The 26373-nt window shown below is 45.7% G+C and overlaps 1 protein-coding gene across 1 annotated transcript in view; it reads left to right on the top strand.

Moving 5' to 3' along the window:
- LYST (lysosomal trafficking regulator) overlaps positions 1 to 26373 on the top strand; it is a 591077-nt gene that overhangs the window by 277368 nt on the left and 287336 nt on the right. The window contains exons 22-23 of the mRNA XM_077289098.1: positions 17161 to 17758; positions 21853 to 22030. Coding sequence (XP_077145213.1) covers positions 17161 to 17758; positions 21853 to 22030 — 776 coding nt within the window. The remainder of the gene's footprint in view (positions 1 to 17160; positions 17759 to 21852; positions 22031 to 26373) is intronic.

Consider the following 26373-nt stretch of genomic DNA (forward strand, 5'->3'; position numbering starts at 1 on the left):
GCTGATGGGAGTATTCATCAGCCGGCTTCTGCGCTGTAAATAATAAAAAAAATAAAAAATCCGACATGGGCTCCCATGTATCTATAATATAACGCTGGGAGCGTCACTCTGTCCGAAGCCTCTATAGACTGCGCAAGCGCAAGCGCCGGCGCAGTCTGGACCGCACAGAGCGACGCTCCCAGGAGATCGCGGTATGCGTAAGAGCTGAACGCACACCGCGATCTCCACCGGACAAGCAGGGACGAGCCAGGAGGCGGAGGGTGAGTATACTTACCTGACCCGTTCCACCGACGCGCTTCCGGGCCGTGACTGTCCCCCTGCTCCCGGAATCGGCGCCTGCGCAGTCCGCGCTTTCCGGCGCCATTTTCTTGAAGACACATTGCAGTGTCTTCAAGAAAATGGCGCCGGAAAGCGCGGACTGCGCAGGCGCCGACTCCGGGAGCAGGACCAAGAAAATGGCCGCACCCAGCACAGCCGCCGCGCCCAGCACAGCCACGCACAGCCGCCCACAGCAACGCACAGCCGCCGCACCCAGCACAGCCGACCATAGCCGCCCACAGCCACGCACAGGCGCCCACAGCCACGCACAGCCGCCGCACCCAGCACAGCTGCCCACAGCCACGCACAGCCACCCATAGCCACGCACAGCCGCCGCACCCAGCACAGCCGACCACATCCACGCACAGCCGCCGCACCCAGCACAGCCGACCACATCCACGCACAGCCGCCGCACCCAGCACAGCCGACCACAGCCGCCGCACCCAGCACAGCCGCCCACAGCCACGCACAGCCGCCCACAGCCACGCACAGCCGCACCCAGCACAGCCGACCACAGCCACGCACAGCCGCCGCACCCAGCACAGCCGCCCACAGCCACGTACAGCCACCCATAGCCACGCACAGCCGCCGCACCCAGCACAGCCGACCACAGCCGCCGCACCCAGCACAGCCGCCCACAGCCACGCACAGCCCACAGCCACGCACAGCCGCCGCACCCAGCACAGCCACCCACAGCCGCCGCACCCAGCACAGCCACCCACAGCCGCCGCACCCAGCACATCCGCCGCACCCAGCACAGCCATGCACAGCCGCCACAGCCACGCACAGCCGCCTACAGCCACGCACAGCCTCCCACAGCCACGCACAGCCGCCCACAGCCACGGACAGCCGCCGCACCCAGCACAGCCGCCGCACCCAGCACAGCCGCCCACAGCCACGCACAGCCGCCGCACCCAGCACAGCCGACCACAGCCGCCGCACCCAGCACAGCCGCCCACAGCCACGCACAGCCGCCCACAGCCACGCACAGCCGCACCCAGCACAGCCGACCACAGCCACGCACAGCCGCCGCACCCAGCACAGCCGCCCACAGCCACGTACAGCCACCCATAGCCACGCACAGCCGCCGCACCCAGCACAGCCGACCACAGCCGCCGCACCCAGCACAGCCACGCACAGCCGCCGCACCCAGCACAGCCACCCACAGCCGCCACACCCAGCACAGCCGCCGCACCCAGCACATCCGCCGCACCCAGCACAGCCATGCACAGCCGCCACAGCCACGCACAGCCGCCTACAGCCACGCACAGCCTCCCACAGCCACGCACAGCCGCCCACAGCCACGGACAGCCGCCGCACCCAGCACAGCCGCCGCACCCAGCACAGCCGCCCACAGCCACGCACAGCCGCCCACAGCCACGCACAGCCGCCGCACCCAGCACAGCCGCCCACAGCCGCCGCACCCAGCACAGCCGCCCACAGCCACGCACAACCGCTGCACCCAGCACAGCCACCCACAGCCGCCGCACCCAGCACAGCCGCCGCACCCAGCACATCCGCCGCACCCAGCACAGCCGCCGCACCCAGCACAGCCGCCACAGCCACGCACAGCCTCCGCACCCAGCACAGCCACGCACAGCCGCCTACAGCCACGGACAGCCGCCGCACCCAGCACAGCCACCGCACCCAGCACAGCCGCCGCACCCAGCACAGCCGCCCACAGCCACGCACAGCCGCCGCACCCAGCACAGCCTCCCACAGCCACGCACAGCCGCCTACAGCCACGCACAGCCGCTGCACCCAGCACAGCCGCTGCACCCAGCACAGCCACCGCACCCAGCACAGCCGTCCACAGCTGCCGCACCCAGCACAGCCGCCCGCACCCAGCACAGCCACGTCACATACAGCCGCCCGCACTCAGCACAGCCACATACAGCCGCCCGCACTCAGCACAGCCGCCCGCACTGATGGGGGCGCAGGATGGAGCAGCACGTGATAGGATGGGGGCGCAGGATGGGAGCACATGACAGGATGGGGATGAGGATGGAGCAGCACATGACACGGTGGAGCAGCACATGACAGGATGGGGGCGCAGGATGGAGCAGCACATGACACGGTGGAGCAGCACATGACAGGATGGGGATGCAGGATGGAGCAGCACATGACACGGTGGAGCAGCACATGACAGGATGGGGGCGCAGGATGGAGCAGCACATGACACGGTGGAGCAGCACATGACAGGATGGGGGCGCAGGATGGAGCAGCATATGACAGGATAGGAGCAGCACATACCAGGATGGAGACCATATTCCAATATAAATGCTCGCCACCCGGGCGTAGAACGGGTTCAATAGCTAGTTTTTAATAACCAGCCAGGCAAAGCTCATAGCTGGGGGCTGCAACCGTCAGCTGTCAGTTTCAGCAAGACTGGTTATCAAAAAGAGGGGTCCCCACTCCGATTTTTTTAAATTATTTAATTCATGTCTAGGGGATAAACAGTTTTTAACCTGGAGGGTGCAAAGTTGCGACCGTCCAGGCAGAGAACCACTGGGGAATGAGCTGCTGCGAACCCACCGTCAGTGACTAGTGGTGACGTCATCGAGGTTACTACTGGTCACTGCATTCCCATTGGGGCTGAACTGCGGTAACCTCGGTGAGATCTTTGCTAGCACAGTGATAAAAAGTCTCACAGTGCAGAGGCAAGTTCACTGCAGTTCAAATTCACTTCAGTGAAATTTTCCCGGTGAACTGCAGTGAACTCGCCTCTGCACCATGTGAATTTTTCTCACTGTGCTAGCGATGATCTCACCGGTGGGAGGTCACCGCAGTTCATTGGCCCGGCTGGTAATGCAGCCTTAGTGAACTGCAGTAACCTCGATCACGTCACCGCTAGTCACTGATGCTATGCTTGCAGCAGCTCATTCATCAGTGGTTCTCAGCCTGGACGGTCACATCTTGTCTTCGTCCAGGTTGAAAATGATTTATCCCCTGACATGGATTACGGCATGGGACAGAATGTTGGCTAGGTGGAGGATACTGTTGTTTTTTATTTTTGTTTTATTACAGAAGACGAGGGCTTCGGCGGAATGGGCGTTTGGTGAGTAAAACTGTGTCTGTTGTTTTTAAATAAAAAAGTAAAAGTGTGTTTTATTTCAAATAAAAGACTTTATTCTGGCTGTGTCTTTATTTGCCATATAACTATAGGATTAGTAATGGATAGGCATCTTATAAATGCCTCTCCATTACTAAGCCGTGGACTTGATGTCATCGGACAATACAAAGGTGCTATCAACCCCACAAACATGAACCACACTTGCCACCGCTACAGGGCAATTGGGCAGAGTCGGGCAAAGCGCCAGAATTGGCACATCTAATAGATGCTCTTTTTCTCGCTGGCTGTGGATCTCTATTTTTGGGCTGGGGGGAGTCTTTATCCATGGCCCCTTAGCAGCCTAAGAATACCAGCCCTCAGCTGTCTGCGTTAGCATGGCTGGTTGTCTAAAATCGGAGGGACCGCATGCTGGTTTTTTTTTTATTATTTATGTATATAATTAAAAAAAATTATGTGGGGACCTCTCTATTTTTGATAACTAGCCTTGCTGAAGCTGACCGCTGAGGGCTGTTTTTCTTTTGTTTAGCCCCTAGCTGTGAGTTTTGCCTGACTGGTTATCAAACATTCAGGGGAACCTACACAGTTTTTTTTAAATTATATATTTACAGCGCAGGCGCCAGCTGATGAATACTCCCATCAGTCGCTCCTGCTCTCACTGTTATTAGCGGCAGCAGGTATCAACTGATGAGAGCAGTTGTCCCATCAGCTGGCACCAGTGACCGGAGGTAAACTTTATTCCTACTATCACAGCTGTGTGCTCATCCTGTCTTTTGACAGTGTGAAACCGTGGCTCTTACCGGCAGTGATGATTTTACTGCCAAACAGAAGCGATGTTTGCCGCGCTGTAATTCACATGACAGCATGGCAAACACTGGATGTTGGGGCCCCCCATTCAAATGAATGGGGTCCGAGTACTGTTCTGGTACCTGAACCCTAACTTTTTGTAACTGTTCGGCCAGACCCAAACATCCAGGTGTCCGCCCATCTCTAGTCAATAGCAAAAAGACATTCTGCAGGAAGTACAGTGGTTGGTCTCAGTAGTGTAGCTACTGGGGAAGCAGAGGGGCAGTCGCCCCGGGCCCCATCACACGAAGGGGCCACCTGGAGCTACATCAACTTCTGTCATTAGGGAGAAGGCGACACTCTCAGGTGTCAGGGAGAGGACAGCAAAATACCTGCTCCCATGTCTGACGGAGACTCTGAATGCTGGCTAGCAGAGTCGCAGTCCGTGTAGTGTACTTTGCAAGCTGACCTGACAAGCTTCTATCAAGCTGAACTGGCAGTGCTACAGTCAGTTCCTCTCTGTGCATGCTCTGATTCATGACCTTCCCTGCATCCTAGTGTCCACTTTGGATTTAACTCCGACACTGCCTTGCCCTGGCCTTATCTTATGCGCTTTGCTTGCCCGCAGCACGCTGGATGAGAAATTGCCAGTGCCATCCATTACTACTTGTCTGCCTGCAAACTTCATCTGAGAGTACCTAGAATTTATTAGTTAAATTAAATTCAGGTATGTGATTGTCACTGGGGTGAATGAGAGGATAGGGGATAGGACAGGAGCTGAAGGGGTGGTGGAGGGAGGACCGAGTGCTGGGGGGGCTTAATATTATACTGTTTAGTGTTATGGCTCCCTTTAAAGGGGTTGTCTAAACTTGAAATAAAAATCTACAGTCAATGTAACTGCAGATTGCCAAATCATGACAGGGTGCAATGTGCCTGCTGTCGAGAGTCCAATTAGGTGCGATCAGGCAGTCATCCGAGAGCATGTATGCTATTTGCATGTCCCGACTAGATAACTGTGGCGTCTTTCAATAGAAGACAATTGAGAGAAGCCAAAGGAGTGTAATTGACACATGACTGCAAGTTGCATACCTGTGGTCACATGACCGCCTGCTCACATCAGTGATACTGGGGACATTTTTAGTGTACATGGGTGGGGACCTCAGGGGACATTATTAAATGTTAATATAAGTACAACTCGGTACTCGAGAGGTATGGAACAAGAATTACCTCCATATTTTCTATCATGACTAGGAACCCTACTCTGGTACCTCTTCACAGTCCCAGAGTTCTGTATACTAATTATTACATTTTAAGCGAGCAATTAAGAATCATTATTGTTTATAGGGGCACCAGTAACGTAGCTACTAGAGATGGGTCAACCTGAACAGTAAAGTTTGGCATACAAACTGAACACCCACTGTTCGGCCACAAACACCGAACACAGACGTCACCAGGAAGTTTGTGTTACTGTTCGGGTTCAGCCCCCAGAACAACATGTGTTTGTTGCGCTGTCATGTGCATCACAGCGTGACAAACACTGCTTCTGATCGGCGATAAAATGATTACCGCCGGTCAGACAGCCGCGGTTCCCATTCTTTCAAATTATCAGGTCAGCTGTGATAGGAGGTAAAATGTTTACCTCAGGTCACTGGCGTTGGCTGAAATGACTACTGCTCTGAACAGCCTATGCCTGCTGCCGCTAATAACAGTGAGAACAGGCGGCGCTGATGGGAGTATTCATCAGCCTGCTCTCTAAATAAATATATTTAAAAAAAACGGCCTGTGTTCCTCTGTGTTTTTGATAACCAGCCAGACAAAACTGACAGCTGCGGGCTGTAACCCTCTGCTGTCAGCATTAGCAAGGTTCATTATCAAGAATAGAGGGGACCCCACTCTGTTTTTTTTAAAACAGTTCATTGTCCCGGCTGGAAACGCATCCTTAGTGACCCATGATAACCTCGATTAGGTCAGCACTGCTCACTGATGCTGCGCCTTCAGAAGCTCATTCACCAGTAGTTCTCAGCCTGGATGGTCGCATCTAGGCACCGTCCAGGTTGAAAACTAGTAAGCCCGAGACATGGATTACAGCGTGAATGGGGTCTGAGTTCAGGTAATGTTCTGGTACCCGAACCTGAACTTATTTTTAACTGTTCGGCCAGACCCGAACATCCTGGGGTCCACTCATCTTTAGTAGCTACCAAGTGGCAGAGGGTATGGTCACCTGGGACCTCTCGATTGGAGGAGGTCACCCAGAGCTACCATCACTCCTTATTGTATTGGCATATGCAGCACGACGATTTAGTTAAGCTCTACGATAATGCAGGTCCACATGATCTCCCTGCCCTACTGCTCTCTGTTTTGTAGACTGCATTTGACAAATTGAGTCAGTTGCCGGCTTACGCACAGGACTTTAAAGTCCTAGCGCAGTGACATCATAGGACTCTGATGTCCTGTGCGTGCACCAGCAGGATGACATCACGTTGGTTGATCCGCACTTTGCCTGTGTATTCGTCAGGATCCTGGAATAGGTGAGTATATGATGTTTTTTATTTTAACCCCTTCCTGACATCTGACGTACTATCCCGTCGAGGTGGGGTGGGCCCGTATGACCACCGACCGGATAGTACGTCATCACCGATCAGCGGCGCTCACGGGGGGAGCGCGGCCGATCGCGGCCGGGTGTCAGCTGCATATCGCAGCTGACATCCGGCACTATGTGCCAGGAGCGGTCACGGACCGCCCCCGGCACATTAACCCCCGGCACACCGCGATCAAACATGATCGCGGTGTACCGGCGGTATAGGGAAGCATCGCGCAGGGAGGGGGCTCCCTGCGGGCTTCCCTGAGACCCCCGGAGCAACGCGATGTGATCGCGTTGCTCCGAGGGTCTCCTACCTCCCTCCTCGCCGCAGGTCCCGGATCCAAGATGGCCGCGGCATCCGGGTCCTGCAGGGAGGGAGGTGGCTTACCGAGTGCCTGCTCAGAGCAGACACTTGGTAAGCCTGCAGCCCTGCACAGCAGATCGCAGATCTGGCAGAGTGCTGTGCACACTGCCAGATCAATGATCTGTGATGTCCCCCCCTGGGACAAAGTAAAAAAGTTTAAAAAAAATTCCCCACATGTGTAAAAAAAATAAATAAAAAAAATATCCTAAATAAAGAAAAAAATATATATATATTATTCCCATAAATACATTTCTTTTGCTAAATAAAATAAAAAAAACTATAAAAGTACACATATTTAGTATCGCCGCGTCCGTAATGACCCAACCTATAAAACTGCCCCAATAGTTAACCCCTTCAGTAAACACCGTAAGAAAAAAAAAAAAAAAAACGAGGCAAAAAACAACGCTTTATTATCATACCGCCGAACATAAAGTGGAATAACACGCGATCAAAAAGACTGATATAAATAACCATGGTACCGCTGAAAACGTCATTTTGTCCCGCAAAAAACGAGCCACGATACAGCATAATCAGCAAAAAAATAAAAAAGTTATAGTCCTGAGAATAAAGCGATACCAAAATAATTATTTTTTCTATAAAATAGTTTTTATCGTCTAAAAGCACCAAAACATAAAAAAATTATATAAATGAGATATCGCTGTAATCGTACTGACCCGACGAATAAAACTGCTTTAAAAATTTTACCAAACGCGGAACGGTATAAACGCCTCCCCCAAAAGAAATTCATGAATAGCTGGTTTTTGATCACTCTGCCTCACAAAAATCGGAATAAAAAGCGATCAAAAAATGTCACGTGTCCGAAAATGTTACCAATAAAAACGTCAACTCGTCCCACAAAAAACAAGATCTCACATGACTCTGTGGACTCAAATATGGAAAAATTACAGCTCTCAAAATGTGGTAACGCAAAAAATATTTTTTGCAATGAAAAGCGTCTTTCAGTGTGTGACGGCTGCCAATCATAAAAATCCGCTAAAAAACCCGCTATAAAAGTAAATCAAACCCCCCTTCATCACCCCCTTAGTTAGGGAAAAATTAAAAAATTAAAAAATTTATTTATTTCCATTTTCCCATTAGGGTTAGGGTTAGGGCTAGCGTTAGGACTAGAGTTAGGGCTAGGGTTAGAGCTAGGGTTAGGGCTAGGGTTAGGGCAAGGGTTAGGGCTAGGGTTAGGGTTGGGGCTAGGGTTGGGGCTAGGGTTAGGGCTAGGGCTAGGGTTGGGGCTAGGGTTAGGGCTAGGGTTAGGGCTAGTGTTACGGCTAGTGTTAGGGCTAGTGATAGGGCTAGGGTTATTGCTCGGGTTAGGGCTAGGGTTAGGGCTAGGGTTGGGGCTAGGGTTGGGGCTACAGTTAGGGTTGGGGCTAAAGATAGGGTTAGGGTTTGGATTACATTTACGGTTGGGAATAGGGTTGGGTGTGTCTGGGTTAGAGGAGTGTCATGATCTCAATGGCAAGAGAACATAGCATAAGCATATATAGGAACTAGCTCTTGGAAGATGGGAACTGAGCTGACCATGAACTAAGCCTAACGCACAACTAGCAGTGGCCGAGTAGCATGCCTACGTTGATTCTAGATGCCCAGCCCAGCCGGAGGACTAAATAAAGCTAGCAGAGGAAAATATTAGTCCTAGCTCACCTCTAGAGAAATACCCCGAAAGGAGACAGAGGCCCCCCACATGTATTGGCGGTGAGTTGAGATGAAATAACAAACGTAGTATGAAAATAGGTTTAGCAAATTTGAGGTCCACTTACTACATAGCAGAAGACAGAAAGGACACTTTCATGGTCAGCTGAAAACCCTATCAAAAAACACCATCCAGAAATTACTTTAAAACTCTGGCATTAACTCATAACACCAGAGTGGCAATTCCCGTTCACAAGAGCTTTCCAGACACAGTAACGAAACTACAGCTGTGAACTGGAACAAAATGCAAAAACAAACATGGACAAGAGTCCAACTTATCTAGTAGTTGTCTAGGAGCAGGAACAAGCACAGAGAGGCTTCTGATAACATTGTTGACCGGCAAGCAACTAACAGAGCAGCAAGGTTATATAGCGACTCCCACATCTTGATGGGAACAGGTGAACAGAGAAGATGAAGACACCAGTTCAATTCCACCAGTAGCCACCGGGGGAGCCCAGAATCCAAATTCACAACAGTACCCCCCCCTCAAGGAGGGGGCACCGAACCCTCACCAGAACCACCAGGGCGATCAGGATGGGCCCTATGAAAGGCACGAACCAGATCGGAGGCATGAACATCAGATGCATTCACCCAAGAATTATCCTCCTGGCCGTATCCCTTCCACTTGACCAGATACTGGAGTCTCCGTCTGGAAACACGAGAGTCCAAGATTTTCTCCACAACGTACTCCAACTCACCCTCAACCAACACCGGAGCAGGAGGCTCAACGGAAGGCACAACCGGTACCTCATACCTGCGCAATAATGACCGATGAAAAACGTTATGAATAGAAAAGGATGCAGGGAGGTCCAAACGGAAGGAAACAGGGTTAAGAATCTCCAATATCTTATACGGGCCGATAAACCGAGGCTTAAACTTAGGAGAAGAGACCCTCATAGGGACAAAACGAGAAGACAACCACACCAAATCCCCAACAGAAAGCCGAGGACCAACACGACGGTGGCGGTTGGCAAAAAGCTGAGTCTTCTCCTGGGACAACCCCAAATTGTCCACCACCTGCCCCCAGATCTGATGCAATCTCTCCACCACAGCATCCACTCCAGGACAATCCGAAGATTCCACCTGACCAGAGGAAAATCGAGGATGAAACCCCGAATTACAGAAAAACGGGGACACCAAAGTGGCAGAGCTGGCCCGATTATTGAGAGCGAACTCCGCCAATGGCAAAAAAGCAACCCAATCATCCTGGTCAGCAGACACAAAACACCTCAGATATGTCTCCAGGGTCTGATTAATCCGCTCGGTCTGGCCATTCGTCTGAGGATGGAAAGCGGACGAAAAAGATAAATCTATGCCCATCCTAGCACAGAATGCCCGCCAAAATCTAGACACGAATTGGGTCCCTCTGTCAGAAACGATATTCTCAGGAATACCATGCAAACGAACAACATTTTGAAAAAACAGAGGAACCAACTCGGAAGAAGAAGGTAACTTGGGCAGAGGAACCAAATGGACCATCTTAGAAAAACGGTCACACACCACCCAGATGACAGACATCTTCTGAGAAACAGGCAGATCTGAAATAAAATCCATCGAGATGTGCGTCCAAGGCCTCTTAGGAATAGGCAAGGGCAACAATAATCCACCAGCCCGAGAACAACAAGGCTTGGCCCGAGCACAAACGTCACAAGACTGCACAAAGCCTCGCACATCTCGTGACAGGGAAGGCCACCAGAAGGACCTTGCCACCAAATCCCTGGTACCAAAAATGCCAGGATGACCTGCCAACGCAGAAGAATGAACCTCAGAGATGACTCTACTGGTCCAATCATCAGGAACAAACAGTTTATCAGGTGGGCAACGATCAGGTCTCTCCGCCTGAAACTCCTGCAAGGCCCGCCGCAGGTCTGGAGAAACGGCTGACAATACCACTCCATCCTTAAGGATACCTGTGGGCTCAGAGTTACCAGGCGAGTCAGGCTCAAAACTCCTAGAAAGGGCATCCGCCTTAACATTCTTAGAACCCGGTAGGTATGACACCACAAAATTAAACCGAGAGAAAAATAATGACCAGCGCGCCTGTCTAGGATTCAGGCGCCTGGCGGTCTCAAGATAAATCAAATTTTTGTGGTCAGTCAATACCACCACCTGATGTCTGGCCCCCTCAAGCCAATGGCGCCACTCCTCAAAAGCCCACTTCATGGCCAAAAGCTCCCGATTCCCAACATCATAATTCCGCTCAGCGGGCGAAAATTTACGGGAAAAGAAGGCACAAGGCCTCATCACGGAGCAGTCAGAACTTTTCTGCGACAACACTGCCCCAGCTCCGATCTCAGAAGCGTCGACCTCAACCTGAAAAGGTAGAGCAACATCAGGCTGACGCAACACAGGGGCAGAGGAAAAACGGCGCTTAAGCTCCCGAAAGGCCTCCACAGCATCAGGGGACCAATCAGCAACATCAGCACCCTTCTTAGTCAAATCGGTCAATGGCTTAGCAATATCCGAAAAACCAGCAATAAATCGACGATAAAAGTTAGCAAAGCCCAAAAATTTCTGAAGACTCTTAAGAGAAGAGGGCTGCGTCCAATCACAAATAGCTTGAACCTTGACAGGATCCATTTCAATGGAAGAGGGGGAAAAAATATATCCCAAAAAGGAAATCCTCTGTACCCCAAAAACACACTTAGAACCCTTCACACACAAAGAATTAGACCGCAAAACCTGAAAAACCCTCCTGACTTGCTGGACATGAGAGTCCCAGTCATCCGAAAAAATCAGAATATCATCCAGATACACAATCATAAATTTATCCAAATAATCGCGAAAAATATCATGCATAAAGGACTGGAAAACTGACGGAGCATTAGAAAGACCAAAAGGCATCACTAAATACTCAAAGTGGCCCTCGGGCGTATTAAATGCGGTTTTCCACTCATCCCCCTGCCTGATTCGCACCAAATTATACGCCCCACGAAGGTCAATCTTAGAGAACCACTTGGCCCCCTTTATGCGAGCAAACAAATCAGTCAGCAACGGCAATGGGTATTGATATTTAACAGTGATTTTATTCAAAAGCCGATAATCAATACATGGTCTCAAAGAGCCGTCTTTTTTTGACACAAAGAAAAAACCGGCTCCTAAGGGAGATGACGATGGACGAATATGTCCCTTTTCCAAGGACTCCTTTATATATTCTCGCATAGCAGCATGTTCAGGCACAGACAGATTAAATAAACGACCCTTTGGGTATTTACTACCCGGGATTAAATCTATGGCACAATCGCACTCTCGGTGCGGAGGTAACGAACCAAGCTTGGATTCTTCAAAGACGTCACGATAGTCAGACAGGAACTCAGGAATTTCAGAGGGAATGGATGATGAAATGGAAACCACAGGTACATCCCCATGAGCCCCCTTACATCCCCAGCTCAACACAGACATAGCTCTCCAGTCGAGGACTGGGTTGTGAGATTGCAGCCAAGGCAATCCTAGCACCAAATCATCATGTAGATTATACAGCACCAGAAAGCGAATAATCTCCTGGTGATCCGGATTAATACGCATAGTTACTTGTGTCCAGTATTGTGGTTTATTATTAGCCAATGGGGTGGAGTCAATCCCCTTCAGAGGAATAGGAGTCTCCAAAGGCTCTAAATCATACCCACAGCGTTTGGCAAAGGACCAATCCATAAGACTCAAAGCGGCGCCAGAGTCGACATAGGCGTCCGTGGTAATAGATGACAAAGAGCAAATCAGGGTCACAGATAGAATAAATTTAGACGGTAAGGTGCAAATGGAAACAGATTTACCAAGCTTTTTAGTGCGCTTAGAGCATGCTGATATAACATGAGTAGAATCACCACAATAGAAACACAACCCATTTTTCCGTCTAAAATTCTGCCGCTCGCTTCGGGACAGAATTCTATCACACTGCATACTCTCTGGCGACTTCTCAGTGGACACCGCCAGATGGTGCACTGGTTTGCGCTCCCGCAAACGCCTATCGATCTGAATAGCCATTGTCATGGACTCATTCAGACCCGCAGGCACAGGGAACCCCACCATAACATCCTTAATGGCATCAGAGAGACCCTCTCTGAAAGTCGCCGCCAGGGCGCACTCATTCCACTGAGTAAGCACAGACCATTTACGGAATCTTTGGCAGTAAATTTCCGCTTCATCTTGCCCCTGAGATAGGGACATCAAAGTTTTTTCTGCCTGAAGCTCCAAATGAGGTTCGTCATAAAGCAACCCCAAGGCCAGAAAAAACGCATCCACATTGAGCAAGGCAGGATCCCCTGGTGTCAATGAAAAGGCCCAGTCTTGAGGGTCGCCCCGGAGCAAGGAAATCACAATCCTGACCTGCTGTGCAGGGTCTCCGGCAGAGCGAGATTTCAGAGACAAAAATAATTTGCAATTATTTCGAAAATTCTGAAACCCGGATCTATTCCCCGAGAAAAATTCCGGCAAAGGAATTCTCGGCTCAGATACAGGTGCATGACAAACAAAATCTTGCAAATTTTGTACCTTCGTGGCGAGATTATTCAAACCTGCAGTTACACTCTGAAGATCCATTACAAACAGGTGGACACAGAGCCATTCAAGGGTTAAGAGGAGGTAAAAAGCAGCTAGACAGCAATTAAGGGCTAGGCAGCAAAACTCTGAGGGGAAAAAAAAAAAAAAAAAAAATTTCCCTTCAACACTTCTTTTTCTCCTGCTTCAGCCCAAACAATTAACACTTTGCGGGCCGGTCAAACTGTCATGATCTCAATGGCAAGAGAACATAGCATAAGCATATATAGGAACTAGCTCTTGGAAGATGGGAACTGAGCTGACCATGAACTAAGCCTAACGCACAACTAGCAGTGGCCGAGTAGCATGCCTACGTTGATTCTAGATGCCCAGCCCAGCCGGAGGACTAAATAAAGCTAGCAGAGGAAAATATTAGTCCTAGCTCACCTCTAGAGAAATACCCCGAAAGGAGACAGAGGACCCCCACATGTATTGGCGGTGAGTTGAGATGAAATAACAAACGTAGTATGAAAATAGGTTTAGCAAATTTGAGGTCCACTTACTACATAGCAGAAGACAGAAAGGACACTTTCATGGTCAGCTGAAAACCCTATCAAAAAACACCATCCAGAAATTACTTTAAAACTCTGGCATTAACTCATAACACCAGAGTGGCAATTCCCGTTCACAAGAGCTTTCCAGACACAGTAACGAAACTACAGCTGTGAACTGGAACAAAATGCAAAAACAAACATGGACAAGAGTCCAACTTATCTAGTAGTTGTCTAGGAGCAGGAACAAGCACAGAGAGGCTTCTGATAACATTGTTGACCGGCAAGCAACTAACAGAGCAGCAAGGTTATATAGCGACTCCCACATCTTGATGGGAACAGGTGAACAGAGAAGATGAAGACACCAGTTCAATTCCACCAGTAGCCACCGGGGGAGCCCAGAATCCAAATTCACAACAGAGGAGTGGTTAGGGTTACTGTTGGGATTAGGGTAAGGGGTGTGTTTGGATTAGGGTTTCAGTTATAATTGGGGGGTTTCCACTGTTTAGGCACATCAGGGGCTCTCCAAACGGGACATGGCATCCGATCTGAATTCCAGCCAATTCTGCGTTGAAAAAGGAAAACAGTGCTCCTTCCCTTCAGAGCTCTCCCGTGTGCCCAAACAGGGGTTTACCCCAACATATGGGGTATCAGCGTACTCAGGACAAATTGGACATCATCTTTTGTGGTCCAAGTTCTCCTGCTACCCTTGGGAAAATACAAAACTGGGGGCCAAAAAATAAGTTTTGTGGGAAAAAAAGGATTTTTTATTTTCACGGCTCTGTGTTGTAAACTGTAGTGAAACACTTGGGGGTTCAAAGTTCTCAAAACACATCTAGATAAGTTCCTTGGGGGGTCTAGTTTCCGATATGGGGTCACTTGTGGGTGGTTTGTATTGTTTGGGTACATCAGGGGCTCTGCAAATGCAACGTGACGCCTGCAGACCAATCCATTTAAGTCTGCATTCCAAATGGCGCTCCTTCCCTTCCGAGCTCTGTCATGCGCCCAAACAGTGGTTCCCCCCCACATATGGGGTATCGTCGTACTCAGGACAAATTGCACAACAACTTTTGTGGTCTAATTTCTTCTCTTACCCTTGGGGAAATAAAAAAATGGGGGCGAAAAGATCATTTTTGTGAAAAAATATGATTTTTTATTTTTACGGCTTTGCATTATAAACTTCTGTGAAGCACTTGTTGGGTCAAAGTGCTCAACACACATCTAGATAAGTTCCTTAAGGGGTCTACTTTCCAAAATGGTGTCACTTGTACAGGGTTTCAATGTTTAGGCACATCAGGGGCTCTCCAAACGCAACATGGCGTCCCATCTCAATTCCAGTCAATTTTGCATTGAAAAGTCAAATGGTGCTCCTTCCCTTCCGAGCTCTGCCCTGCGCCCAAACAATGGTTTACACCCACATATGGGGTATCAGCGTACTCAGGACAAATTGCACAACAATTTTTCGGGTCCAATTTCTTCTCTTACCCTTGGGAAAATAAAAAATTGGGGGCGAAAAGATCATTTTTGTGAAAAAATATGATTTTTTATTTTTACGGCTCTGCATTATAAACTTCTGTGAAGCACTTGTTGGGTCAAAGTGCTCACCACACATCTAGATAAGTTCCTTAAGGGGTCTACTTTCCAAAATGGTGTCACTTGTGGGGGGTTTCAGTGTTTAGGCACATCAGGGGCTCTCCAAATGCAACATGGCGTCCCATCTCAATTCCAGTCAATTTTGCATTGAAAAGTCAAATGGCGCTCCTTTCCTTCCGAGCTCTGCCATGCGCCCAAACAGTGGTTTACCCCCACATATGGGGTATCAGCGTACTCAGGACAAATTGTACAACAAATTTTGGGGTCTATTTTCTCCTGTTACCCTTGGTAAAATAAAACAAATTGGAGCTGAAATAAATTTTGTGTGAAAAAAAGTTAAATGTTTATTTTTATTTAAACATTCCAAAAATTCCTGTGAAACACCTGAAGGGTTAATAAACTTTTTGAAAGTGGTTTTGAGTACCTTGAGGGGTGCAGTTTTTAGAATGGTGTCACACTTGGGTATTTTCTATCATATAGACCCCTCAAAATTACTTCAAATGAGATGTGGTCCCTAAAAAAAAATGGTGTTATAAAAATGAGAAATTGCTGGTCAACTTTTAACCCTTATAACTCCGTCACAAAAAAAAATTTTGGTTCCAAAATTGTGCTGATGTAAAGTAGACATGTGGGAAATGTTACTTATTAAGTATTTTGCGTGACATATGTCTGTGATTTAAGGGCATAAAAATTCAAAGTTGGAAAATTGCGAAATTTTCAAAATTTTCGCCAAATATTCGTTTTTTTCACAAATAAACGCAAGTTATATCGAAGAAATTTTACCACTATCATGAAGTACAATATGTCACGAGAAAACAATGTCTGAATCGCCAAGATCCGTTGAAGCGTTCCAGAGTTATAACCTCATAAAGGGACAGTGGTCAGAATTGTAAAATTGGCCCGGTCATTAACGTGCAAACCACCCTTGGGGGTGAAGGGGTTAATGAAAACTTGTAGTGTTACTGTGAAGGCATCTTAAAGTATGGGGGACCCTCATACATTGTAGAGACTATTGTAGGGGGCCCTCATATAGTGTGGGGTACTCAAAGTGTTTATGCAAAGACTTAAGGGGTATTTACATCTCCAAGATCCTATTAGTAGGTATAATAATAATGATAATATTAGCAAATACCTCCAATTACAAATGTAGTATAGTTTCTCTGATTTGCTATGTCGCTTTCCTCATATGCAGACATTGCAGGACCTTAGGTATCCATGGTTACAACCATTGACATAGTGACAGTTAGTTGAAAGTGGTCGTAACCATGGATACCTAAGGTCCTGCAATGCCTGCACATGAGGAAAGAGACATAGCGAATTTGAAAAACTATAATACATTTCTAATTGGAGGAATATGCTAATATTATTACACCTACTAATAGGATCTTGGAGATGGGAATACCCCTTAAGTCTTTGCATAAACTTATTGGATTTAATAAAAAAAAAAAAAGAATTTTAAAAGTTTAACAACTTATAATATGCTTATAATTGCACTTCAGTATACACTAAAAATATCCAAGTAAAAGATCTAAAAACATTGAAACAGCATACTTCGTGAAAACAAAAATTTGTGTCAGACATTAATGGCCACTACTGTATTTTTCTTCTCACAACTAATAGTGGTTTGGTACGTAGGATAAAATGATTTGGTGTTGCTAACTAAAATGCTGACTAATATTTATAAAGATTTGTCTAATAATGTGCATGTTCTTTAATATAGGTGCAGAAGCTTCTGTATTTTCATCACAACAGCACCTTTCTGTAATAAAGAGGTTTCGTTCCAAGAGTTTGCCAGCATCTCCCTCTTGTTTACAGCCAGTCAAGTTAGGGGGACGCTTTAGTAGGAGTGAAGTTGATCTAACAAACAGTGAAAAATCTGTGATGAATGGAACGTGCAGATCTGACCACAGGCTAGAAGTGCTTAAAACAGAAGATGATCAAAATTTAAGCAGTTGTGAGTCAGCCCAAACAGTCTGTGAATCAAGTTTACTTCCGGAGTATATCACAGTTACCGAGGTACCTAAAGACGATTTGGACCAATTGGCTGTAAATGATGAGCCAAGTATCCTAACACCTCAAGATGTAGTAGGAGAAGACACAGTTTTGCAGAGGCCCAGTAAATTGAAAGGGATTTACTCACTTGGACAAGGACATGTCGATGTTGCTAGCAATAGTCTTCCTTTCTCGTCCTGTGGATCTTTCCCTAGTGTAACTGGGGAAGCTGTTCCAGAAAATAAAAAGTCTGAAGATCGGAGGAGCTTTTCCTTCTCGCCGGTATTTGGTCTTGCTCATGCAAAATCAATCAGTATGGAAGAAAGGTACTGTAATCTTTTTATAATAAATTAGTATTATTTTATTTATTTTTTAAAATTATAAATTAACATGTTTTCAGAATTGCTACCGCCGCGGCCGTCCGTCCTGCTGCCTTTCCTTTTTTTCGGTCCTCCCGTGATGGTGGTATGGGTTCGCGCCGGGTGTTCCTGAGCTTGTGTACCTCCCTGGGCGTCCGCGCCGTGTGTCTCCTTAGGCTGTGGGCGCGCGCTTGCTGGATTCCTTTGTTCTGTTTCCAGGTGTCCTGACCTGGAAGTGCCCTCTGTGTCTGGTGTCAATATTTCTGGCGCTCTCTCCCTCACATCGGCGCCTGGTGACTCACTCTGGTGCATGCTCTGTACTGGTGTGTCTCAGGTCTTGGTGCTGTCCTTAGAGTGCATACTCTGCTTTGTCCTGGTCTCCTGCACACTACCCGGTGCGCGCTCTGCTCTGTCCTGGTTTCCCGCACACCACCCGGTGCACACGCTGCTCTGCCCTGGTCTCCTGATCTACCCGTTGCACGCTCTGCTTCTCTCTGGATCCCTGTGCATTTCCCAGAGCGCAGTCTGCGCCGTCTTTGTTTCTCTGTCTCCTACGAGCCGGTCCATGGTACTAGCTATTGCGGTATTCCTTCCCCGGGCCTGCTCTTAACGCTCACTGTGGGATCGGTCGGCCCCGCGATCCACTCTTGGAACCGTGACAAGAATACAAGGGAAAGGTTTTGTTTTTCATTATTTTTTTTACTCAGATGTACACAGTGATGATGTAGCAATTATAAGACCCTTAAATACTCTTTAGAAATCTGAACTCTGTTCACTCGTTGTATACAATACATGTGCATATATGATATAACCGCCTGTAATTATTTGCTGATCCGGTTTGTTATATTCACACAGAATAGGCACATCACTTTAAAAAGTAAAGAAAACACAGGATCTCCTCCAATGTTCTAATTATTCAATTTTCTAAACCAGTCATTTGTTTTGATTTTATAGAGAACTTGTTAAGCGATATGCTGCCGAAACCACAATGTTTCAGAGAAAATAGTCCAGCTGTGCCCTAGCCGGCTGTTCCTAGCATACCTAGCAGGTGATTGACAGCATTCTCTCTATGTACATGTAGAAACCTGTCAATCAACAGTAGTGGAACAGGTCAGAGCTGGCTAGAGGCGGCACCAGACTAGTGTTATCTATGGCTACGGTCCCCGACAGGATGTTTTCTCTAAAACGCTTCACTAATATACCTGTTTGCTATTGTGCTGCCAAACGGCGATTCAGGCAGCCCGAGATTTGGAGAGGATGAATCATCTGACAGGTTCTCTTTAATGTGGTGAACTTTTGAAATTCTATTTCAGCTATGTATATCCTTGCAACCATTTAAAAAAAAGAATTAACTATCTGAATAGTGTTAATTTTCTTTCTTAGTAGAGATGAAAATATGTAGTATAAAATTAAATGCTATGGCTTAAAAATCTGTGTCACAGGTCTATTTTCAAACTAAACACACGTGGATTTTTTGCAGCTTATGAAGTTTTAGTAAATTGTACACTGCAGAAAGAAATGTAGGCATAGTGGTTGAGTGTAATAGTGGCTGCTGCGGAGTGTTATAAAATTGTTTCTGGTTTTTTTTTTTTTGCCTCTTCGTTGCAGAGATACTAGCAATCAAACTATTTTGCACCTAATGAGTTAACTTTTGTTAAGCCCAAGTGGGTATTATCATGTAGTTTTCTTGCTCCTGTATGATGCTTACTAGTGATGAGCGACTATACTCGTTGCTCGAGTTTTCCAGAGCACGCTCGGGTGATCTCGGACTATTTGTAAGTGCTCGGAGATTTAGTTTACTTTGCCTCAGCTGCATGATTTACATCTGATAGACAGCTTGAATACATGTGGGGATTCCTTAGCAACCAGGCAAACCCCACATGTATTCAGGCTGGCTAGCAGCCGTAAATCATGCAGCTGCGTCAACAAAAACTAAATCTCTGAGCAGTTACAAATACTCGGAGACCACCCAAGCAGTGAGTACACTCACTCATAACTAATGCTTATCAATCATAAACAGCAGTACACTAGAAAAAGAACACCACTCCCTCACCATAGCTTAGAACAGGTTTCTTAGTGTGTGAGATGTAAGGATATAGCCCTATTCTTCTGGTATAACCTCCTGTATGGTTAGAAAGTCCTGGGAGATTAGAGCACAGATGATTAATATCTTTCAGATAAGGTCTTTGTAGTACGCGGGCAACACAGCTGAGTTTAGCTTGGTCAAATTACAAACCTTTCTATCAGATTTCCTTCTCTCTTAGCACTATCAGTTCTGCTGTACTGCCTCTCCCCCACACTGTGTGTAAATGAGTCACATTTATATCTATTGGGCTCACAACAACTTGTGATTGTTCTGCAGTAAGAGCAGAGCAGGTTACTCCTTTGTGAGACATATAATGACAGCCTGCTCTACTGTATAATGTCCTTATCTGAAATGTGTTAGTCATACAGTTGAAACTGGAAGTTTCTCATGATGCCATCTATTTTGTGAAGTGCACTAGTCCGTTCTGCAGCAAAACAACCCCACAACACGATGCTGCGACCCCCCGTGTTTCACAGTTGGCATGGTGTTCTTAGGCTTCCAAGCTACTCCCTTTTTCCTCCAGACGTAACCATGGCCATTATGCCCAAAAAGTTCAATTTTACTTTCATCAGACCACAGGACATGTTTCCAAAAAATATGGTCTTTGTTCCTGTGTGCATTTGCAAACATAAATCTGACTTTTTATGTTTCTTTTTGAGTAATGGCTTCTTCCTGCCCATGTTGATACAGTACTTGGTTCACTGTGGATTTTGACACAATCTTACCAGTTTCTGCCATCTTCACAAGGTCTTTTGCTTTTATCCTTTGGTCCGACATGTGCATATTATCCCAAGCCCATTCATCTCTGGGACACAGAACCTGTCTCCTTCCTGAGCGGTATGATGGCTGGACATTCCCATCTTGTTTGCACTTGTGTATAATTGTGTGTACAGATGAACCAGGCACCTTCAGGTATCTTGAAATTGTACCCAAAGATGAGCCAGACCATAATTCTCTTCCTGATTTCTTGGCTGATTTCTTTAGACTTTCCCATGATGCTACACAAAGAAGCAGTGTGTTTCAGGTCTGCATTAAAATACATCCACATGTGTGTCTCTAATTAACTTAGATGTTGCCAAAAAAACTACCAGAAGCTTCCAAACTCATGACATCATCATATGGGCAGTCTACAATTGTTTAAAGGCATAATAATCTTAGTGTATGTAAACTTTTGACTTTGCAGTAAGTAATAAAAATGCCTTAAAACATTCTCTCTCATTATTCTGGCATTTAGCAAATATTAATAATTGTGGTTATCCTACGACTTAAAACGGGAAAGGTTTATTCTGATTTCATGTCAGATATTAAGAAAAACATGCATATGTGTCTTTTTATATAGTGTATGGAAACTTCTATTTTCAACTGCATGTGCTCTACTTTCAGCACTTTCTAAACATGCGCAAGGTTGGACTAAGGAGATCAGGGCCGTATCATTACACCTCGCACACTGAGAAACCTGCTCTAAGTAATGGTGGGGCTTATAGTAGGTCCACTTATACGGAGGGGTAACAAGTACACCCCAAGTGTAAACTGAAAATGTGATAACACCCATGCTAAATACTTTGATTGCTAATATGTCTGCAACGGAAAGGCAAAATAAAAAAAAAACATTTAATGGCTTGTTGAGACGTTCGTGCCAATCAGTTTGAGTGCGGTCCACTAATGCAATGAGTGGCCACAGGTTTCCTGATTCGAGGCTGACATCTTCATATACTTCTATGAGGCTGTCACTCTCGGGTTGGGAGATCCGCCGCCAGTCCATGCGCTGTGGTCCAATATCTGACCGAAATATATGGACGTCTGAATGAGCCCTTATTCCACGTTATAGCCACTATTACATTCTGTGTCCAGTTCAACATGAAACATTTGGTGAAAGGTCCTCTTTAATGCTTACACTGAATAAGATGTATTAACTTTTTCTATATTGCTTTTATGATGTCATGAGTTATATCAAATGTTTTTTTCCCTTTTAAAGATCAGTGGATGAATGCATGCAACTTGTGTGCTGCGGGCTTTATAGCCTTTTATGTGGAGTTCTAATTACTATGCCGGATTTTATGGTTTCTGAAGTTTTCAATGAAATCATATACGCTGATGTCCTTATAGTGTTGGTTAACCATCCATCTTTACCTGTTCAACAAGGAGTCCTGAAAGTAAGATTTTATTTTTGTTATGTTTATAATTCTTATTATGCTCTTCTGTGTGTGTGCTACATTATCTTTAAAGGGGTTGTTTGGTCTTCTTAAATTAAGTGACTGCACCCTGTCAGGATTCCCCAGTATTGCCGGTGAGAGCGGGCGGTCATGTAACCACAAATATTGTGATTTGAATAATTCCAACATTGGCCACATTCCTACGAGCCGTGCTCTGCTTCGCTCAAATCACTTGTATTAAGCAAGGCCTAGCATGTCTAGATGGAATGTGGCCGGATCTATGCAAATGGCATATTTGCGATCACATGACCGCCTCCGGGGAATCCTAACAGCGTGCAGACTTTTAACAGAAGGCCTGACAACACCTTTACATATTTAAAACAAATACATTTTTATGTATAACAACTGAGTTGACTTTGAAAAGAAGCTTTGGTTTTTCAGATTTCACATCTCGCAATGGATGAGATCCACAGCAAACCAGAACTGTAATCTGGAGCATTATATAGCTGTTGTACAAGTTTAAAATATACAATATGATCCAAGACTTAGCAAATCAGAAAACATAAATATGCTTTAAAAAAATATATATATATATGCCACATTAACCATGATCTAAATAGTTACAGGTTAACCTTAACCCCTTCCTGACATGCACCATAACTATACTGCTTTGTTTAGTCTGTATTGCCAAACCTCCCCCCCCTCCCCCCCCGCGATCGCTGTGATTGACTGATCAGAATTGACCAGCCAGTCACAACAATGTGACAATAAAGATATAAAAAAAATATCATGTGACATGCTGTGCTCGGCCTTCACAATGGGTGGGATGATCGCCACGTCACCTCACCTGATTAACCCCTTTGGCGCTGATTGGTCAGATACTATTTTTCCGCCAATCAACTCCAAAAGAGGCCAATGTAAAATGGCGATCCCCACTATGGACACCATCTTTACCTCAGAGTTGGTGTGCATAACGGCTGTGAGCCGCTGTGAATCTGAGCTGGAGATTCATTGGTGGCCAGTGTGATCCCCTCTGCTTTTGCAATATCCTGCTGTGCTGAGATTTTGTGCTGATCTTTCTCCTGCTCTGTGTGCTGGCTGCTATGTGATTCATCTGTGATCACAGCTGCAGCAGCAGATACCCAATCCCTGTGCCAGTCCCCCCATTCCCCACTCAAAATTGAATCTTTGGAGACATTTTTTGTGGGGTTTTTTTTGGTGCGTGGCATCCTGCGCTAAGCATTTGTGCTCTTCCTGTGGCCGCAGCACTCTGATCAGTATTGCTGCTGATCAGAGTCTGTGCCAAGGGACTTCTTTTTTTTCAGTTAGAGTAGTGGATATCTCGGTGCAAGTGATGTCCGATTTTTTTTTTAGAAAAATAATAGTAGTTAGTACAGAGTAGTTTTATAGGTAGGGAGCTAGCGTATTACAGTAGTAGACGTTACACTATTAGTCCGATTTTGTTTTAGAGAAAAAAAAAATCATATAGAATAGTTTTATAGGTACATATTAGAGTAGCGGATGTTATTTTGTTAGGTGACGTCCAATTTTGTTTTAGAGAAAAAAAAATCGTAGAGTAGTTTTATAGATAGGGAGGTAGCATATTAAAGTAGTGGACGTCAGTGTTTGGTGATGCCGATTTTGTTTTAGGAAGCAAAATACTAGTTAGTAGAGAGTAGCTTTATAGTACGGGATGTAGCGTCTTTATTTCGAATAATTTCTAGTGAATTAGGGAAGTGTACGTTGCATTGTTGGTGGTGTTCGTTTTTCTTCTGCAAAAACAAAAATAGGGTCGAGTAAATTTTTAGGTACTGCATTATGGGAGTGTACGTTGCATTGTTAGTGACGTCCTTTTTTCTTTTGCAAAAAAAGAAAGAATACGTAGCTCAAGGTAAATTCTAGGTAGGGCATTAGTGTAGTGAACATCACTGTAATTTTTTTTTACATCTGATTTTTCTCTTCATTTTTTTTCTTCTAATTGTTTCTTATAAATGTTTCCTTTTTACTTTTTTCTCTCTGTTTTGTTATAATAAATAGTACCCTTTACACAAGCCCCACACAATCCACGTGTAAAAGCACCACTTACACACACATCCCCACCTATACATATGTACCATAGATAAACAATATACTCATAGCCACTAATGGCACTTCTGATTAGGAGATGATAATATATAACTATGTTTGTTATACATCAAATATTAAAGTGCCAGTGCATAAATTCTAAATCCCATATACTGTGTGAGTGGTTTAGATCTCACAAAAAAATGCAGATGCATAGCAACCACTATGCCTCTAAATCTAGATGGTACTAGGTATTGTAATCACTACAGTGGTATAAAAGTGCAGCATGGAGGAGATATATAAAAAAGGGACCATCTTATCCATCATAACCTGTGTGGATCAGAGCAAAGCATTTCGCTTGGGCCTCCTCGAGCACTCCACTCAAAGAAGGCAAGCGCCGAAACGCGCGTAGAGGACGTGGCACACTCTCTCCCAGCTCTGGTCATTGTATTTATTTGAATACTAATTAGTGCTTCACCTTACCTTTATTCTGAACATGTTAACTAGGCTTGATTCAGCACTGAATGTCCATTGATTCTCTGCAATACCACTGGTTGGCAATACTTATATTGGTCGTCCTCTGCATACTATTTAATCAACTAATTCTATTTGCACATTGTGTCAAGCAATCTGATATTTACTAACCATTATACCAATTGCTGAGACTGGTGCCTTTTATGTTTTGGTCCTGATGTATTTTAGATTTGTCTAAATAAAAATGTAAATATTTTTACTATCATGTTATATGGTCTTTTCTTTGCACTCTCCTTCTATATGATCCCTGAATTATTGGGGATCATAATTCTCATCAAACACACAAGGTGATGAGTCCCTAAAATATGTTACTCTCAGACAGTTAAAAGGTTACTCGCTCACTAGCAATAACATAAAAAAAAAAACAGTTACGCAATGTTATTATAGTTCATATTATACATTCAATCAACTATCTCAAGCAATCTTATTGAACTCTACATTCTGACCAAATATAAAAGGAGAGGGGAAGAAAGAAGAAATGAGAGGAATGGGGAATGAAAAAGGGGGGGAAGGTTAGATTGGGGAAATCTAAAGAAGGAGTTGGTCTGAAGGGAAATTAAGGGAAGGGGAGAATAGATTATCACCTAGATGTGTACCAGTCTATTTGTATCTAAAGGAGTTTGATATGTATAAGGCCTCTTTCACATTTCCGTCTTTCTGTTTCCGTCACAATGCGTCGTTTTGTGAAAAAAACGGATTCAGCAAATGTTTCTGCTGGATTCTTTTTTCTCATAGACTTGTATTAGCGACGGATTGTGATGGATGGCCTTCCATTTCATCCGTCGTGCACTGGATCAGTTGTAAAATCGCTGTCCGTCGGACGGAGACAACGCACATCGAAACTTTTTTTGTGCACGTCAGAAAATCGCGCATTGTCGCTATGTGTCAAAAGCAGGAATCCAGCGACAGGTTCCGTCTTTTGAAACTAAGCATGCGTGGAAGAATTTCCAGTCAGGGAGATTCTCTCTCTCTCTCTCTCTCTTTTTACTATTGATGCTGCCTATGCATCATCAATAGTAAAAAGATATAATGTTGAAAATAATAAAATAAAAAATCTTGATATTCTTACTTCTGGCGTCCCCCACAGCGTTCCCGATGCTCCCATTCCCAGTGATGCCTTGCGACAGTGACCTGTGATGACGTAGCGGTCTCGCGTGATGCTACGTCATCTGGGGTCATTGCCACGAGGCATTACTGGGAACGGAAGCTGCCGGGAGCATCGCGAGGATCGGGAACGCTGCGGGGGACGCCGGAAGGTGAGAATATCACGATTTTTATATTTTTTTTATTTTTAACATTATATCTTTTTACTATTGATGCTGCGTAGGCAGCATCAATAATAAAAAGTTGGTCACACTTGTCAAACACTATGTTTGACAAGTGTGACCAACCTGTCAATCAGTTTTCCAAGTGATGCTACAGATCGCTTGGAAAACACTACGGATCCGTCGAAAAAAACAAATCCAGTGCATACGTTTTTTACAATCTGCACAGGATCCGCATTTTTCAACATTTTGATGGATTGTGACTGATTGTAAAAAACGGAAATGTGAAAGAGGCCTTATTGTGATGGGCAACTGCAAGATGTTCCATAATCAATATGTACAATAAAGGGGATAGTGGGCATCGCTGGCTAAATGCTATTATATGCTACTCTCAAATTAGGTGGCAAAAACCTGATGACAGACTTCCTTAAAGATCCCATGTCTCCTATTTGTGTAGTTTTTATTAATAGGTGATTGTTA

Source organism: Ranitomeya variabilis, chromosome 2 (assembly GCF_051348905.1).
Source record: "Ranitomeya variabilis isolate aRanVar5 chromosome 2, aRanVar5.hap1, whole genome shotgun sequence".
NCBI lineage: Eukaryota > Metazoa > Chordata > Amphibia > Anura > Dendrobatidae > Ranitomeya > Ranitomeya variabilis.